The sequence below is a fragment of the Bicyclus anynana genome, chromosome 2, assembly GCF_947172395.1.
Source record: "Bicyclus anynana chromosome 2, ilBicAnyn1.1, whole genome shotgun sequence".
Lineage (NCBI taxonomy): Eukaryota > Metazoa > Arthropoda > Insecta > Lepidoptera > Nymphalidae > Bicyclus > Bicyclus anynana.
The window spans coordinates 14143290-14163662 of NC_069084.1; the positions used below are offsets into that span (position 1 = coordinate 14143290).

Sequence of the window (20373 nt, forward strand, 5' to 3'; positions counted from 1 at the left end):
ACACATATTCCTAACACTGCGGTAAAGATGTTTGTAAGTATAGGCACAGTGTTTGTATCGTTGTATTTGGTATGGTTGTGTCAAGTTAATGCGCACGAGTTACATCTAATTTATCACTCAACAAAATTAACCCATGAAAGATAAAATTTTTAGAATAACTTTAAAGACAAACATACAAAAATATATCTACTGTTAATACATAACTTCTTATTTGCTTCAACAAAGTCGAGTAAAAATAATAATAGATATTATGCGAGTGAACCGACACGCTAATAATGTAGAATCAACATTTGTAATTTACCATACAAAGTGTTATTTATTAATTTTAATAGATTTACATAATCTTAAATGTTATATTATGCACGAAAATGTTTTATAAATTAAGAATACCTACCGACTTATATGGCGCCAGGCATTTTTTTACTTTATTGTTTAAAAAAAAGCGTATCATAATGTATAAGATAACCTACACGTCACGAGAATTGCTGTCATCTAAATTATTGAAATGATAATAATATTCCAACTTACCTACTAATGGCAGGCGTACACAGATCGCATCGTACGTATCGGACGCATCTCATCAAACGGATTTTAGTATTCTTTGTATAGGTACCGTATATCTCAGATCTGTGGACGCCTGCCTTTAAGGTGTAATTAAGATTAATTGTCTCATTGGAAGCCTATTTAACTTTTGATCATGAGAGTCTTTGTCACAGAACAGACATCGCTAAAAGCTAACGCTGTCTTTGTAAAGGCTTTGCGTTTGACTTTGAAATGAAATTTCATTTTTAACTTATGTATTTACGCGATATGAAAGAATTCATCAAATGCTTCTCTGGTTAGTCACCTCACCCTTTTATATTTAGACGGTAATAAAATATAATAATTTATGCAATAATTGGCAGGAAAATTTACATAATAACGATTGCGATGTAGCCATTTAATATTAAATAACTGGAAAGCGCTTAAAAATTATAATTTCACGCTTAACATATGGATATAATTTTTTTTAATTTACCAAACCAAAAACCCATTCGAAATTTTTGCTCTGTGGTAGGCATTGGCCATGTCTACCACCCTACTGGCAAAGACGTGCCGCCAAGCGATTTAGCGTTCTGGTGCGATACCGCGTAAAAACTGTCATAGGTATGGGTTGAGTAAACTTGTACGTCTTAAAAGTAAGCCAGGTTAAATCTACAATCGTCACTTAACATCAAGTGAGAATGCAGTCAACGGCTAACTTGACATTCATAAAAAACAGCCACTTATGCAACGATATATTTCATTCTATTTGATAAGGTACGTGCCTACAAAATCACCGCAAAAAGTGATCCGAATTTAGCTATTCCACAGAGCGCAAACAGGCTACATGCACAATTTTGTGTTACTTACTTACTTACATTATATATTTATGTATATCTAGTTTTTACGCTTCCTGAACACAACTCGACATTATAGACAATATTTAGGTATCTACCTACAGAAAAAAATTTCGAACGACTCAACATGATGACTGGTTTTCCCCATCATCAAGATTTTCGTGAATTGTGGTTTAATTAATAAAGATGACGCGACATCCATTCGAGTCATGACCCAATGACCTGCAAAGTAGGCAATAAAGAACAAACTAGATACAATTCTTATTAGATTTTCATAAATATTAATGGCACCGATCCTGTGGACATCAGAAATCAATTATCGAGAACGTAAGCTGTATTTTTGTCATTACATAAATTATCCTTTGTCTACAAATATATTAGCAAACGAGTATGAACAAGACTATTATAAATTGATTTAAATTAATTATTTTTTTAACAATGTCTGTTACAAAATACACTTGTATAAATAAATATTATATTCATCATGAACAACCCATAAGCTCCTCTCAGTATGAGAGGGGTTAGGCCTTAGTCCTCCACTCTGCCCTAATGCGGATTGGCAGACTTGTCACGCGTAGAGAATTAAGAAAATTGTCAGATATGCAGGTTTCCTCGCGATGTTTTTCCTTTACCGTTTGAGACACGTGATATTTAATTTATCGGATTCTAACCTACGCCCTCTGAATCAAAGGCAGAGGTCATATCCACTGAGCTATCAGGTCTCGTTAGAGTGTTAACTTAGTAATGACCCTTAGAAAAACACCGTCAAGATTAACTTTGAAGTTTATTATAACATGAATCGAAAGCGTCACGGGCCTCTAATTGGACCGACAACAATTTTGATTTTGATTATTATTATTCGATAAACCAAGACAAAAAAAAGTTCAGAAGATAGCAAAAAATAAGTATGACAAAAGAAGTTTACAGCTATAAATTGTATTTTTCTAAATACGTTACCTACGTACTACAAGATTGTAAAATAAATTTAATCAATTTCGATAACAAAATTCGTATAGCATTTACCTAAATAACGTTTATAGAACAGACAGACAGGCGTCTCGTTTCTTGTTTCATATTTGTAGTCAATTAAGGATAGGTAAAATTATTATCACATTTGTAGGTAGGTATATATCAGGACGACATTTACGTAGAACTGGTTTGTCAGCCATTTAGCATAGTTTCACACAGGTGCCTTTCCTGCCGCGAGAGAACACACGTGTTTCCTTGTACCTATTGCTTTTAAAAGCATTTCATTATTATTTCTTATGGCACGTATACTAAAGCAAGGCTATATTTTAGAATGCCTCATTTATTCACTGGTTAGCTAGTAGACGCCCCGCGGTTTCACCTGCGTAGTTCCCGTTCCTGTGAGTATACGGGTATGAAATATAGCCTATAACAATCACAAATAACGTGGCTTTCTAGTGGTGAAAGAATTTAAAAAATCGATTAAGTAGATCCAGAGATTACCCCTACGATACCACTACCTCTTTATAATATTAGTATATCATCATTATCAACCCATATTCGGCTCACTGCTGAGCTCAAGTCTCCTCTCAGAATGAAAGGGGTTAGGCCAATAGTTCACCACGCTGGCCTAATGCAGATTGGCATACTTCACATACGCCGAGAACTACGAAAGTTCTCTGGTATGCAGGTTTCCTCACGATATTTTCCTTCGCCGTTTGAGACACGTGATATTTAATGTCTTAAAATGCACACAACTGAAAGGTTGGAGGTGTATGCCCCGGGCCAGATTCGAACCTACGCTCTCCGGAATCGTAGGCAGAGGTCATATACACTGGGCTATCACGGCTCTATATTAGTATATATAACCTTTGAATACACGAAGAACATCGCACTGAGCAAATGTCGCATTAACTAGTTTGGCACAATAAACACAGAAAGATATGTATTTGCACGGAAACATGCCTGACTATTATGATAATCGATATTTATTTAATATGCAATCAGTTTGCAAAGTAAACGTCACTACTTGTTGTCCGATGTCCGTTGATCTAATACATATAATAAAACGTTTCGTGTACTACAAGCTGGAGCCAATGTGAGAGTATTGAGACGAATATCTTAGCGTTCCATGGATTCACCTAGCCGGTGCCATTGTGCGGAGAGAAAAACTCCGAGGACTTCCGGGACCTATCACAGTAATTCAAGTTGTAATATAAAATCTAAGATCAGCCTATTTTGACTCACAGGACTACCCTTCCTCTTTAAAGGAGAGGACATTTTGAGCTTACACCCATTACACAGCTTCATTGCATTGGCGGGCTGCGAGAATGTTTGAATTTTTAAGAAAATTACCGAGACCGACGGCTTGACGAGCTCTCCGAGGGATGGTGTAGTTACACCTCCAATTAGCCAACTCCAGGTTGCTACTAACAATATCTTGAAACTAGCTACTACTAAACTTGAGCTATTTGCTAGACCATCGAAGTCAAATTTAACTATATTGCTATCTGCATATAGCTGAAAGGTTTTGGCACTAAATCATCATTATATTTTTTCACAAAACGTCTACTTGAACATAAAAATTGAAACAATATATCGGTTCACCCAATAAAAGAAATGTGATGGAATTTATAAAAACTTTTTATATTTAATTATTTAACTACTATGTAACTCGCAAGTGCAAATGAACATCAGAGCTTTGGTCAAGTTTACTATAAGTATGACATAATATATCTAATAAGCGGGTTATCTAATATGTTTGCGACTTATTCTTATCTTCAAAAATGTAAAACATGTTAATTTATTAATGATACATTATTATTTGAATATCTACAATCGTTTATTTATGTCGAACTAAACCTAACTTTGTGACTGCGTCACTGTGTTCAAGTTGTCACCTGAAAATCAGCGATGTATGCTTCCAGCGTAGTTACTTAGTTCAAGGTCACAGAATTCATAAAATAATAGAGGTGCCAGCTGAAAATCAGTGTTCTATGTTCATCGCAGCGTTACCTGGCTCAAGGTGACACTTGAAAATCTGCGATGCATGCTTCCAGCGGAGTCACTTAGTTCAAGGTCACAGAATACATCAAATAATAGACGTGTCAGCTGAAAATCAGCGCTCTGTGTTAATCATAGCGTCACTTGGTTCAAGGTGTCACATGAATATCAGTACCGTATGGCTCCATGGCGTCACTTAGCTCAAGGTTCTGAAGCAGCATACATCAATCAGCGTTCTATGCTCACTGCACTGTCATTTAGTAAAAGGTTTCAGCTGGAAATCACCTCTATTCGCTCCCAAGTTTTCTTGGTGCATACAGGTAATGTCACATAATACATAATGTAGGTGTCAGCTGAAAATCAGCGATATAAGAACAAATGTGGTCTAGATTGGCCGTCAGTAAACATCTCTTGATATTATCGTCTATATTACCAAGACGGCCAGGGCAGTAAGTAATTTGGAGTCATAAAGTTTACCGTAATCGCCTGAGTGGTCGTCCTGCGCCGGATCCCTCTTAATGATGACGTGTGCAGCGCCCTTCAGTGCCCGCTGCAAACTTTCATGTTCAGCCTTATCTCTCTGTACTGTAGACAAAAACAAACTCAATTAAAACAATCGTGTAAAGAAACAAGTCTATGATAGTTTTATTGAAACAAAATATTTTGTTTATTATCTGCTTATAAACGAATATTGAAGTCACACGAATAAATAAACTAGCACAAATTATCTATCATGAATGTGATTTTCTACCTGGTAGTGGTATCTCAACAAAACACTGTAAAGTGACAACAACATGCGCTCGTTTGTTGTACACACACACAAGTATAATTTGTAAATGTTTTGACGTGTCAGTTAAAAATAGTTTTTTTTTATAATTTATAATTTTATACCGAGCTTAATTTATAGAAAAGTATAACCTTCTCTTATTAGGGAACACAAACTTTTCAGGTTTAAGAAAATATAAACAAAACAAAGTTACGTAGAATACATAATAGGTATTTTTAATGGAGTCTTCCAGATTTAAGTTGTTCGTGTAGATAAAAGTTTGAATAATATTAATATTAAATGACCGGTCGTAGAAAACAGACGAGCTTTATTTTACCAAACAGTCGGCAGCCTTAATTTAATTTTATTGACAGTTAAAAAAAAATAACACAAAAATACATGCCAAACACGTTTCGCGAACGATTGGAACTTTATAAATCAAATATTACGAGTGTGAATGAAAAACTACCTGGAGTTTTGCGTCGACAGATGCCAATTTGAATATTTAAGCCATATATAAAATAATTCGCGTATACGTTCCTCAAACAACGCAATAAAGTTCAACTTGATTACAGTTTTATTGGCGAAATAGCGAATGCCTGCGAAAAAGAACTCGGCAAAATTATTAATTACTTTGATCTTCGATAAACGAATCACTTATTAAGTAATTATGTACGCTATGTTATTAATAGTACCTACAGTGTGTAATAAAAATAAATGCCTTTAATTAGAAAATGAATGATACCTAATCCGTATTACTGTTGTTAATTATAAATACATAATTGGTAAAACTTATTGTTGCAGTAACTGGCATATAGTAGGTATTAAATATAATTAAAATATAAGCAAAGCACGAAAAGCAATCTTAAATAATTATAAATTATAAACTACAATTTATTAGTAGTATTTATCTTATTTTTATTCTTTGTTGATTTTTATTATTTATATTATCAATCAAAGTAATCACGTGGTTTTTTAAATCAATTTGCTCTTAGGTACAAATTCAGTCACTTTAACTGTTGACCTGAGTATGAAATATGTATAAAGTAGTGAAATCCTAATCCGTGAGTTGGCTTGGACAGAACAATGCTGACTGGATGGATGAATGTTTACAAATAAGTGTTGGTTTTTTTAAAATTATGTATTTTGTAGTCATTAGAGGTATAAAACTTACTCTCGTCCAACTTCACGAATAATCTTAATATTATATTGAGAGTGGCATTGAAAATTATTTTTGTACCTACATTGAATCGTCACCAAAGATCAAAAATTATTTAAGATAAACTATAATCTTAATTAATTTTTAGTTAATTAATAGTAGTATTTATAGGTAGTTAGTTTGGTAGATAGTTAGGTAGTTAGGTAGGTAGTAGTGAAATGAAATGACAGTGAAATGAAGTGAAACTAATTTATAGGTAGTTTGATGCATGATTAAAATTCATTAACATGCATCAAACTACCCATATTGGGTGTAATTTAAACACCATTGGGTGTAGTGTAGCAAGCAAATATAGAAGAGATAAACTAAAATCAAGCATTATAAAGACAGTTATTTCTCCCAGCGGCGAAGAATTCATGACAGATTCCCGCCGGGTTACCTTTAAAAATGCATGCATATTCATTGTTGTACTGTATCTAAATATATGAAAAACCGGAGTTTGTATCACGCTATATGAATTTCCTTTTCTTTGGGACGGCTTACTTTCATCTAAATTCCATCCTTCGCCTCTGTTACATATACATATAGAGACATGCACAAATAGAAAATGTTTATAAATAGCTTACAAAAGTTAAATGCGGTTATACATAGATTGTTTACTCACCAATAGGAAGTCCGGTGTCGATGGAGACCATGTCCTCCATGCTGGATGGGTCCATGAACATCTCGTCGTCAGGGGCGGTCGCCTTCATCGAGTCCGGGATAGGCCTGATCACCATGTCGTGGCCTATTGAGCCTTCCTGTCAAAATTAATCTTATATCCATTATCTAGATAACATCATTAACTATCCATATGCTGAACATGAGTCTCCTCTCAGAATGAGAAGGGTTAGACCACCACGCTGAATCTACATGACAACTGCCTCATAGATACATTGGTTAGCCCATGTAGCTTCAGTTTATGAGGTCCTGGGTTCGAGTCCCATTCGGATGGGTGGTAAAATATTAGTCTTTTCTTTCTTCTGTGAAATTCTTAGTAGTATAGTGGTCCGGCGTTAACCACGTCTTGGTTACTATCTATAGGATCGAGTAGTGATAATTACAGAGTTGAATATTATCACCCTAAGCCCACCAACCTACATTGGAACAGCGTGTTGGGTCAATCTCTCCTTTCAAAATCATCAAAATCTTCTTTTTGGAGTCTAGGTCAAGTAACAATGTATCTAATACTGTTGTACGTCACTTGAATACTTTTTTTTTGTTGTCGGGGAGGAAAGAAATCCCTTCGGACTTCTGCCGGACTAAAAATAACCTCCCTTGTACTCCGTGATCAGCGCGGAACCGCTTGGCATTTCTTCGCGCTGACCTTAAGTCACCTAAGTACTATCTAAACCTAACTGACTTTATGTCTAGAACTGAAAATAGTATCTTTACTTAAAGCTAAAGCTTTTTCAAAACTGAAAATAGCATCTTCACTTTTCAGAAAATCGTTTGCTACCGACGGTTATATTTTCTACGTTAAAGAATTTAAAATTCTAAAAACTCATAAAACTTCATAGTTTTACCTCTATATAAAATATCATATTCCTAACCGAACAGGTTCAGCAGCTAGTACGACGTCTATAGCATTTTCCCGTCGATTGTATTGGATTGCAGCAATCGACCTTAGTCCACTTATGTTCTATTGTTTGAACTCGGTTTGTATTCTTTGTATGCTTTAGGTTATGACTGGCTGTCTTTATTGGCGAATATTAACATATAAATGTTTATTCATCTTCGCTTTAGCATATAATCAATGACTACAATACACTTTCAGTTATCAGCATATTTTATTTTGTAAAGAATATTTACCACATTATACCTATTTTAAATATGGCCAATGTTCCTGTTTATCATTTATTAAAATTTTTATGATGATATTTACGCATTCTACCATGATCTCCGAGGTACAGAGAAAAGCTTAATGTGCCTCAAAGCGTCAAAGTCAATTTCCTGACTTGGGTTAAAGGTTCATATATACAATCCACTAATCTGTTTTGTCTTACAAGCTTACGAAAAAGATATTTATAAATAAAAGTCTTTTATAAATATCTTTTTCGTAAGCTTGTAATATTTTTTTCCCATACAAAACTACCGATTTTAATGAATATTGCGAGGAAAATAATAAAAGCAACTTTTCTTTTCCCATACACAAACTTTATAGAATAAAGGGGTCAGGAACAAAACTATGTTAATTTCTAGTCACTCTATGTGTTGTTAAAACTGCACTAAAATCCGTTGTGCAGTATAAAAGGATTAACCATACATACGCGGGAAGCTACTAAAAGATGACAAAATAAAATAACTTTAATACAAATGGCTATTTATTCCAAATAGATTGACATTATTGCATCATACATAGGCGTTTATAATACCTACACGTACACGCAGTAAGCACGAAGATGTGAATTATTTCCGCCTACCAATTCGTCGAAAGCTCAACTCAATACCCACTTCAAGTAACTCTTAATTGAACTATGGGATTATCCGAGTCTTCAAGTCACGTATATGTCGGATAGACTGACACATTTATGGTCATGATCATGACATTGAGACGTGATCACCTGCGTCCAACTAAATTGGCTTGGGTTCTGTCTGGATGATAATCTATTTTTTTTTTATTGTGAATGTGTTCGCTAACGAGTTTAATTGAATATTCGAACAGATTTTTTTTCTTTTCACTACTCGTAGCTTTGACATCCAAGATATTTATGTTACCTCTATGGCTATAGATTTGGAATTATGTTAATATACTTATAGGTACGTGGGAAAACTTTATCTAATCACGTATACAAATACATATTAACCTCTTATATATAGATGAGACAGTTACTCAGTATGTCTGAATGTTACGTTCTACGTCACAACACAACACATCACTATTAGGCTAGATATTGTGTTTTTTTTAATAATGATGTTGTAAACATAAAACTTGCAGGAGATGAAAGCTACAAGGCTCTTCATTAAAGTTTCTACGTAAAGCCACGACATTAAGTCGTTATAACTAGTTATTAGACTTTTTTATATTAGATAAAATAGCCTTTATCATTTGCAAATAACGTAGTTTTTTATTGGTATAAAAAATTTGTTTATTGGTCCATAGATTACAATACCCCTACAATACCACAAACAAAAATATCGATTGATACTCGTAAACCAGTGAAAATTGGGTAGCGAAGCACTTTGAGATAGTGGTCAAGAGCTAACTTGTAAGGAATAAATAGTAATTTCATGGCACGGCAGAATGTAATCGAGTGTACTCCTCATTCGCACGTCAGTTTTTCTAACGGACGTTAAAAAAGCGAGCAAATAAATGAAGAACGTAAATAAAAGCGTCAACGCTGGGTTGTAACCTATAACTTTTTTAACTCTTGTGCGAATGAGGACTTATCGATCGAATGAGGATTATAATATGTGATATATACTAACCACCACAAGATTGCCGTGTTTCGGATGTCTTCTAATAAGCAGGGCCGCTCCATTCTCGTCGTCGTGGTAGAGATCCCCGATTTCTTCTCCGTCTTCCTATAAACAAAAATATAGTTATTTTCGTGTAACTTTGAACCAACGTAGATCTCGTTCCTGTGGGAATATCAAGATAAAAAGTAGCCTTTGTGCTATTGCCGACTGTAATCTATCTATGTGCTAATTTTAAATGTTAACCAGCAGGCTAATTCCTCAGTGCCTGAAGACAAAAGTCTTCGAACAGTGCGTGTTGCCAGTGATGACCTATGGTTCCGAGACTTGGTCGCTAACTATGGGCCTCATAAGAAGGCTCAGAGTCACACAGCGGGCGATGGAACGAGCTATGTTAGGAGTATCTCTGCGTGATCGAATCAGAAATGAGGAGATCCGCAGAAGAACCAAAGTCACCGACATAGCTCAACGAGTTGCGAAGCTGAAGTGGCAATGGGCGGGGCACATAGTGCGAAGAGCCGATGGACGTTGGGGTCCCAAAGTGCTGGAATGGCGACCCCGCACTAGTAAGCGCAGTGTTGGCCGACCCCCCACCAGGTGGACTGACGACATCAAGCGAGTCGCAGGGATTCGCTGGATGCAGGTGGCTCAGTATCGTGATGTTTGGAAGTCCCTACAAAAGGCCTATGTCCTGCAGTGGACGTCCATCGGCTGATATGATGATGATGATGATGAGGCTAATTCACTATTTATGACGTATGCTACGAGCTCATAGTTGACATATACGAAATTGAGATTCTGTGTAACAAATGTCATCCCATGCTTACAGTACCTACTGGTAGATGACATTTTGTCAATTTATTTGATGTTTATTTTAATGGGTTGTTAATAAAGACTTTTGGTTTTTATACCTATTCTCTATATCTTATTCTAGTGCAGAGCCGTTTATTGCTTGAGTTAACAACAAACAAGTTTTGAACATATGTTTGACTACAATGGACAAACATTTCGCGATGAGTGACCTTTCGCTTATTTATACTCTAGCGGACGCCCACGACTTCGTCCGCGTGAAATTTAGTTTTTCAAATATCCCTCTGGAACCATGGATTTTTCCGGGATAAAAAGCCTATGTGTAATTTCAGAATAAAATCTATTTCCATTCTAAATTTCAGTCAAATCGGTTCTGTGCGGCGTTAAAGAGTAACAAACAAACAAACATCGATACTAATATCCACGTTTATAATATTGGTAGGATATTAAGATATTTTTATTATGTTACTCCATTTGCATTTCACTAGTAGAGATTTCTATAGATAAGGGAGTTATTTTCAACTATTTAAGTTGTGTTTTAAAACTACTCTTTTAGAAAAGCGTGTAAATAAGATGGTTAAATGGTGGGAAGTTGGACAGTAGGCGTCGTTTTGTACTTCCTTTTATCAGAAAATATATTTTAGTTTTGAAATATAAGTTAAATACAATGATTTATTTAAAAAAAAAACAAGCAGTACTAGAGTTACGTTAGCAAAAAAAATACGGAACGTCAATAAAAAATCTCGGATAATATTTTCAAGCTTGATCATACGGAGATAAATAAATTAATCCAATTTGCCATTTAAGGATAAAAACAAGACAAAACATTATAAACCCAAATCACGTCTATGCAAATATTAGAAGAATATCCGAACGCCATACAAACAAACTCAACAAGCAATTCTAAAACCACACCGGTCAAGGCTGAGAAAATCGTCACCACACTAGAGTCGTACACTCGAGGGCGTTCTTTGTCATTCCGCTCCAGTTACATCACTAATTAACAACTGTACTGTACGGAGAATTTTTATTACTGTCCACACCTCATGACTGTATGACAAAACATCAAGGCGTGTGCATAATGACCGAGATCTTGACATCGATCGCATTACAATAAGTCTTTACGATTTTGTACCACTCCCAAATATTCACTCATATTATTAACACAGCACAACAAAGAAACAATGTTTTTTCTTGCCTTACGCTTCGTGGTTGTTTAATTTAACGTAACTATACGACTTGGGCCTCATAAGAAGGCTCAGATTCACTGATATATGTCACCGGCATAGCTCGCTCTAGTCTCTGCTAATGGGCAGGACACATAGTTCGAAGAGCCGATGGACGTTGGGGTTCCAGAGTGCTGGAATGGCGACCCCGCACCGGAAAGCACAGTTTTGGTTGACCCCCACTAGATGGACTGAGGACATCAAGCAGGTTGCAGGGAGCCGCTGGATGCTGGCGGCTCGAGATCGTGATGTTTGGAAGTCTATACAATCATGTGGTGTCCATCGGCTGATAATGATGATGATACGACTTGTAAAGAATATATACAGGTCTTATTCAGGTACACAGTTAACGAGTACAATTTAATTATATACTCGTAATAAATAATTTGTAAATTGTTAAATAGTTATCAGCAAAGCACAGTACTTACATTAATGTCAACGTTAATTTTGTCATGGCACTCTTTATATGCGTACCTTTAACTTTTTTAACAATAACCGGATGTGACTAAGCGAAGGCTGCATTGTTGCAATTAACAATTTTCGGAAAATTAATTTGTATTTAATACAGGGGACCTTACCATTTATGAAGACACACTTGCATTAAGTTGTCTGCATTGGTAGTCTGGAGTGTTTTTTCAAAGATTTTTTAGTAACAAGTACTCTACGATGAATTTGTGTATGCTTCTTTTGTTACTTATTCACAGCTTTACGGCTTAACGGATTTAGAATAAGAATAAGAATCATTTATTTGCAAGAAACATTACATTTAGATATGGCTCAGGGAGGGTATTTCTTTTCTTTTAGGAAAACTTGGGCGGAAGAAGAAGAAGAAGTTACTTCGTTGTAAACTCTCTCAATGGTAAGTGAGATTGTAGTTTGCTTGTTGGCAACTGTATAGTTTATACATTCCATTCACATATTATATAGTATACCCCTAACTGGTAGCAGATAAGTTATCAAAAGTTTCAAAATTATTGAAGCAATCATTCTACTTGCAATAATAATAGCTATTATAGACCTATTTGGTACTTAAGATAAGCGATGTAATTTCATTGCCTAAATTACTTGTTTTTGTGTCTCCTCGTCATTGCTTAAATTCAGTTTTCAAAATAACATTTAAATAAAGTAGCGCGACTAATTCAGCAATTGAAATAAACTACAATGGAGTTAACTTAAAAAATAAAAATCACAATGCACATTTACCGATAGACTTTGAATAACAATTGGAACAAAAAATTAACAGCTATTTTCGACACGGATCTAAATTAATTGTCAAAAGAGAGATATTATTATAATTAAAACTAACATGCCGTGAATACGGAAGTTGTATTGCGACACCCGTTTCGAAGGTTGGCAACACTCCTTTCCCAAAATATTAAGCGTAGCCCGAATATTAGTCATTCCGTGGGAAATAGAAGGTCGTGAGTTAAATGCACCCATTTGACCATTAGCATAGTTCATGTTCATGTAGTTAAGTGCACGAAAATCTTTTCTCCTAATTGCTGCTGTCTTTTGGAAGAAGTTTTTTCATTAGAAAATAATTAGTCAGATTCCTTTTAAAACTACTAAGGCTTTTAAATTTCCAGTATATTATTTATTTATTTAAAAAAAACCATTGGCTATCTGTGAAGTTGGTTTATTGACGATAGTTGAACGTGACAACGTCATAAGAAAATACTGATCTAATGGTTGCATTTTTCAAAACAAAATGTTCGTTTTTCTAAAATACTGTTTAATAATCTTCACAGACCAGAATATACTTTATTTCTTGTAAAAAAGTTGGCAACCCTAGAACGAGGGAACAACGCATAAAGTCATCTTTTTTCGAGTGTACAGCCGGCTCCATCGAATTATAAGACGTTGTCACGTTAAAACTCAATTTCACATATTTTAAACTTTATTTTATATAGGCAAGTAACTCTCGAATGGTGAGCCTCTGCACCTTCTGAACACAATATGGTTCTGTGTTCTAATATTAAACAACCGAAAAATCTCTAACGACAATAAGAAGTAAATCTTTAGAACCTTGGTTTTTTCAATATTCCTCTACATCACAGAAGCATGGAAAATACACGTGATATTTTTTAAAATGCACACAAGTGAAAAGTTAGAAATGCATGCCCCGGATCGGATTCGAACCTATCCGGAATCCGAGGCAGGTCATATCCACTGGGCTACCACGATTCTCAAACTTGGAGATGCACATGGTTTAAAGTTTTTCTTTTCAATATAAAACACAGAAAAGTTGAACTAGGTGACGATTCTTTAACAAATGTATGATGATATCATTATAATTGTGTATGAAATAAAATCCAATTCCATCGATCGTATAGTAAAGTATGTAAGGTAGAAAATCAATTGTAATTTAAGATCGTTCGAACCTCAGTCCAGAATTGATTAGCTATTAAATAATTTAATTTATCTCTAGCATAAAGTAATTCATTCCAAGTAATCAACCTTTGTGGTTAGATGAGATACAATGATATTAATCATTGACTATCATAAATCATGAATTAAAATTAGTATTAGTATACAGTTATATTTTTTTACTTTGGGAAAACCAATACGATAAGAATATTTATTTACATGATGCAATGGAGCAGATTTTCAGAAAAGAGTGGTTAAGGTATTTTGGTACCGTTAATAGATATAATTTAATGATGAAAAAAATTGTATTTATACTTTCGACCATCCTTGCATTAGGATAACTTTTATATTGTCGTTATTATTTATTTAGATAAAGATAACTAAATGGTATCATCATCATTAGCCCATTTAAACGGTCTATTATAGGATCAGCCCCTGTAGCCAAGTGGCACGATGATTCTCTTTCTACGATCGCAAACGCTTCGAAAACCAGAAAAATGTATGGGAATGACTCTTGCTATCGACAGGTCACGTGATCAAGATCTATCATTCCCAAACATTTTTCTAGTTTCCGAAGCGTTTGCGATCGTAGACAGAGAATCGTCGTGCCACTTGGCTACAGGGGCTGGCTTTTTGTACATTATACATTATAGAAGAGCAGCTTTATTTGAGTTTAAGCCCACCACGCTACTCTAATGTAGGTTGGCTTAGGGTGAAATGTTTTAATATGTAACTATAATATTCACCTGAATATTATAGGTACAGATGGATTTCTATATTTTACTCAGCATAATATGGAAAATCATCTGGTCCTCAGTCGTAGGTCAATTAGCTTTGCGGAAACTCTTCGGAAAATACCGATTTCTAATAGAAATTTGGGTCTCTAGCGAAGTGTTGTCACGTTGCTTAGGGTTAGGTGTTAATGATAATAGATTACCTAATGACTGGGATCGACAGATTAACGCCTCAGAACCCAGGACTTCATAATTCAAAACATAGGCTAACTACTGGACTAGGATACCAAACCTAAGAACTTCCAAATATCACGGTCCTGAGCATCCTGCATCCAGCGAATCTCTGCGACTCGCGTGATGTTGTGTGTCCACATGTTAGTAATAATGTAGTAGTAATGCGTGTACACAGTATTTTATGTAGTGCGTGCGCCGGGCAGTCCGCATAAGCAATTTAGTATTTACGACCTTGGAAATAGAGGTTATATTGGCAATAGAGATAAATTCTTGCACGTACACAAAGTTAAGGTTACGCTGTTGCGTATCGTGAATTAAATCGGATTATTATCCTACCATGTTAACAATAATAATACTGTACTTTTATAAAATTATTACCGGCTAGGGTTAGGGTTACAGAGTGAAAAAGCTACTCATAATACGTGACCCTACTCTCTGTTTCCGAAACTTGAACAACGGCCAAGTAAAAGCTCAAGATATTGAGTTGGAAAAAAAAGAAGTTTAGGGAAAAAAACTATACCCGTTGTTAAGAGACTATTTTTAAGGATTATTATCAAAGAACATAGAAAACGCGTAACCTCATGTTTGAAGACGCACACGTGTTTGTTATAAGAATCTATATTCTGTGACGGTTACATAGTCATAGTAGTAGTATAGACTATATTTAGTCCTTTTTTGTTAAATGCAAAGTTGCTATGCACTTAACAAGTTGTGTACTATCTAAATTCTACTCTATGATACCTCTATTAAAGTCCATTTTCTTTAACTATAAACTACATTTTCTCAAAAAAAAAAAAGATCACAAATGGCACTTTTTGGAAAGAAATTTGCTTAATATGTCAATAAAAATAATAAATAGTTGTAAAGTATAATATATATAAGAATATTTGAAAATATATAGGTAAATACGGTAGCCAATTATGGAGTGGTGACTTTGGGTGCTTTTAAGTGCCCAAACCCACAACTGTCTAAGTGTAAAACGTATTTTTTTATATTTTATTCGGCATAATATGAGAAATCATCTGGTATCCAGTCGTCAGTCAATTAGATTTACGGCAACCATCGGAAAATATCGATTTCTAAGAGAAATTTAAGGGTCTCTAGCGAAGGGATGTCACGCACCTTATGGTTTGGCGACTAGAAAAATTATTGTATATGATATCCCGAAAAAATATCAAAAAATTACGTTTTATACTTGGACAATTGAGGATTTGGATCCTTGAAACCTGCTACGTTCAAAAGCTTTGAACTTTGAAAGCAGGTCCAAACTCCATAATTCGAGCATGGGCATACAAAGTTTAAGCTCTCCTTATAATGAAGCTATCCGAGGTTATAGATATTTATTTATTAATTTGGACCACCAACCAAATCATATGTACAGAAATAAATTGTTTTAAAAACTAGTTATATAACATTTACTTAAATTAAAATTAAAACTGGCGTTCAATTCTGTCAAAACAAATCGCTTAGTTTCTTCATTATTCGAAGATGCATAATCAATTCAAGTAGTCGTTTTTATCACTAGATATTTACTAAAAGTGTGTTAAAAAACGACTTCCTAGTGATAAAAATAGCCATAAAATTAATAGGCGGCATAAAATATTAATTATTTACAACTGCTAATAGAAAAATTAAAGAGATACTAAATGGTGTTGAAAGGTTAATTTAAATACATATTATTTTTTATTACTGTTTATACATTGTTTCATATCTAGAAGAACAATGCTTAACTGCAGAAAATATTCAAGCAATTAATAGAATTATTGACTTGTTGTCTGTGAATGCTAATGTATGGAGTAAACCATTCTTGATAAATATTATGCCGCAGTCAAGTCAACTCTAAACTGTTATAACTTAACAAATAACGCTTCTATTGAAAAGACTTCAACGCGAGCGCAGCACTCTTTTACTACGTACGTATTTATTATGTAGGACAAAGATTTTAACATTATCACTCCAAGACCGCCACATTGGAGAAACATAGTGGGTCTAATCTCGTCTTCTTTATGGAGGAAAGCATGGTCCTTAAAATATTCAGGGTCTTAAAAAGCCAGGGGCCTTAAAATAGGTTGATAATGATAAATATATTTACTTAAAGACTTTCTTGACTACGCACCTATACACTCGCTCTAAATATTTTGTCGATAACAAGGCTAATTCTTTTATTGACTTAGAACTAAACAAGATTAATAATCCAGGTTTAGGTTACAAATAGACATTGAACTACATTAAAGTATGTTTTTTCTGCTAAGTTCATGTGCCAGGGTTAATTCACATTTACTAGATTACAAAATATAATTATTGTAGAAAAATATTACTTAAATGTTCCAACCCAACCCAGATTGGGGCAGTGTGGTGAGTTAGAATCATATCCTTTTTTCTACAAGGCCCTTTTTATTTTTATGGCCCATTAAAAATAACTAATAATGATTCTTACTTTATTAATAAATTAACGTAAGAAAAAACAGGAAGCCTGGCAGAAATATTCAAATTATTTTGTACTAGCGGATGCCCGTGACTTCGTCCGCGTGAAATTTAGTTTTTCAGAAATCTCCCAGGAATCTATTTCCATTCCAAATTTCAGCCAAATTGGTTCAGTAGTTGCGGCGTTAAAGAGTAACAAACATCCATACAAACATCCAAACGAACATCCATACAAATTTTCGCGTTTATAATATTAGTAGGATTGTGTATTTAACGTGGATATTCATTTTTTTACTAAAATTTCAATTGTAAACTTCAATATGTTAAGAGTTGTTCAGATAAAATTGTAGATGGCTGTGTTTCCAATTCCTCATGCCGATTACTATAAATATAGATTAGATCAATAATAATTGTGATAAAAGGTGCTAATAAGACTGATTGTTTTTCAAAAATTTTCAATGTTCTTAAAATTATTTATTTGATGATAGTTGCCACATGTATATATGTAAAATATTAACATAATTCAAAGCCTACTTATTATGTAACTTTGAACAAAAATTACTTTTACTTAAATATATCTAGGTCTACGTATACCAATAAGTCAATAATGTTCGTAAGAGTTTACATGTTAGTTCTATAGTAATAAGTAATATGTGTTCAGAATCAGTATAATTACACAATGCAGGCAGAGTACGCTTTAATTTCTCGAAGTATCACCTGACTTCGTTAGATAAGCCTTCGTGGGAAAATAAACGCTTTCTCCTACTTAGATGAACGCATTTTTTGCATTCTTTTGAGAACAATTGACTTAGTACAACCCATACAGTTCAAAAAGTACACACGCGAATGTAGTACGTATGTCCATACAGAAAGATGCGAATGTTACTTGTATCGATTATAAATTTATCACACGTTTTACTAGCTTTTCCCGGTGCAGTTGTAAGCATACTTTTATAGTGTAATTCGTAGGTTTTTGCTTGTTTTCGCTTTTCTCTATTGATCGCACGTCGGTGCAATATTATCATAATTTCTCGTATGCTTAGCAATAGATATGAGATTTCTAATTCATGTAAAAGTACGGTTTTTGTTAAGCTAACTCCAAATCTGTCGATTTTACAAAGTTAATTTTACCCCGCATCGGAAAATGCAGTGTTGTGTTTGTAAGTCCATGCAAGAGGCAAGTACAAAAGAAGTCCAGCTATGGTCGTCCATCGGATGCTAATGATGATGATGATGATATGTATATTTGGATCCGAAATACTGATAATAATGAGCTTTTATTTCATTCTGAAACTTTGAAAGATGATGTATATTAATCAGCTATCTTAGTAAGACTGAATACAAGCTAAGTTTACTTTGGGACTAGAAAATGATGTTTGGGTTGTCATACATTTATTTATTTTGTACTAGCGACTCGCCCCGGTTTCACTTCTCTGATACATTTTTTGTACTATAATATGTTGTACATTGTACCTATACATATAAATCTTCCTCTTTAATCACTCACTCTATCGCCGAAAACATTAAAAGTATTAAAATCCGTTGAATAGTTTGTAGTCCTAGTCAGCGAGCAGACAGCGGAGCGACTTCATTGTAATGATAATAATTTAAGTTAATGTTAACTTACCGATTTCATTTCTTCATAATCAACCCCGTGTGGCTGAGAGTCGTTCGTCAGAACTTTCCACATCCTCAACCCATCCTTCTTCACCAACCCCTCCTGTTTCTTCAGCACCAACTTCAGCTGTCTCCCAAACGCCTCCAATTCGATCTTATGCACATCATCCTCCTGGTCTTCAACCATATGCTCTTTATCACCATCACTAACACTATCACTATTTTCACTAGAATTCGTCACGTTAAACCGCACGCTCACTGTATTGTTTAGATCACCGATTAAATCAACGTCTTTGATGTATTCCTTTGCTTTGACAAACATCTCGTCGTTTAGGAGGGATGGTGGGTTAGTTTTCATTGGTTTTGAGATCTTTTCGTGTGGCACTTTCATGGGGTTAAATGAGTGGGAGTTTGAGGGATGTGAGGCGAGGATGTTCCGTCTCGCGAGGTGGTGAGTTAAGTGCACTAGATGGTATATTGGCACGTGGCTTTGGTGTTCAACGTGGAAGACGTTTCGGAGTTCGTCTGGAGTCATATGCTCGTGAATCTGTAACAAAAAGTTATTGTTTTAATGAAGAGGCATATCCAATAGAAAAGATTTATCAAATAACTAGCGAATGCCCTACGAAACTACGTTCGTATCCCGCGAAACCGTGGTTTTTCTGGATAAAAAGTATATAACGTTTTGCTGCAAGGTACAATTATCTGATTCCCAATTTCATGTAATTTCCAAATGTTATATAAAGTAAAAACATTATTAAGGTAAACTATTAATAAAACAATGTTGAACCACGATTTTGTCTGCTTTAAATCGTTTTTTCAAATAACTTTTTTCTTTAGCCTTTAGATCTATGAGTATATAAATATTCGCCTAACCAGGTGATGTTTATCGGTCCATTAGTATATGTTGTTTAAGATATGCAAATATTACATACGTACGAGTATCATTTACATCTTTCAAAAAATATCGATTTTTTGTGTTTACATTTTGTTGTGATAAATTGAATTTTTCTGTGATATGATTTTATTAATTTGAATTAGTTGATTCCGCTAAACCTTTATGATTTACTATTAAGTTGTAACATTTTTGCTAAAAATCAATTAAAATTACACAGTTTGTTATTTTTTTTTTTGAAAGAAAGAAAGAAAGAAGAAGAAAGAAAATAAATTTATTCAAATCTAAAAGTTACAGACAGTCAGTACCCTATCCTTATGACAGCATGTCTGTCTG

General features: G+C 34.4%; 1 protein-coding gene across 5 annotated transcripts in view; it reads right to left on the reverse strand.

The window, feature by feature from the left end:
- The window catches only part of LOC112051535 (A disintegrin and metalloproteinase with thrombospondin motifs 1), a 148735-nt gene that overhangs the window by 21985 nt on the left and 106377 nt on the right, over window positions 1-20373 (reverse strand). For all 5 annotated transcript variants that reach the window (XM_052888523.1, XM_052888522.1, XM_052888526.1 and 2 more), the window contains 4 exons: window positions 19153-19689; window positions 9743-9838; window positions 6939-7074; window positions 4827-4934 (listed from right to left, as the gene is read on the reverse strand). In XM_052888523.1, coding sequence (XP_052744483.1) covers window positions 4827-4934; window positions 6939-7074; window positions 9743-9838; window positions 19153-19689 — 877 coding nt within the window. The remainder of the gene's footprint in view (window positions 1-4826; window positions 4935-6938; window positions 7075-9742; window positions 9839-19152; window positions 19690-20373) is intronic.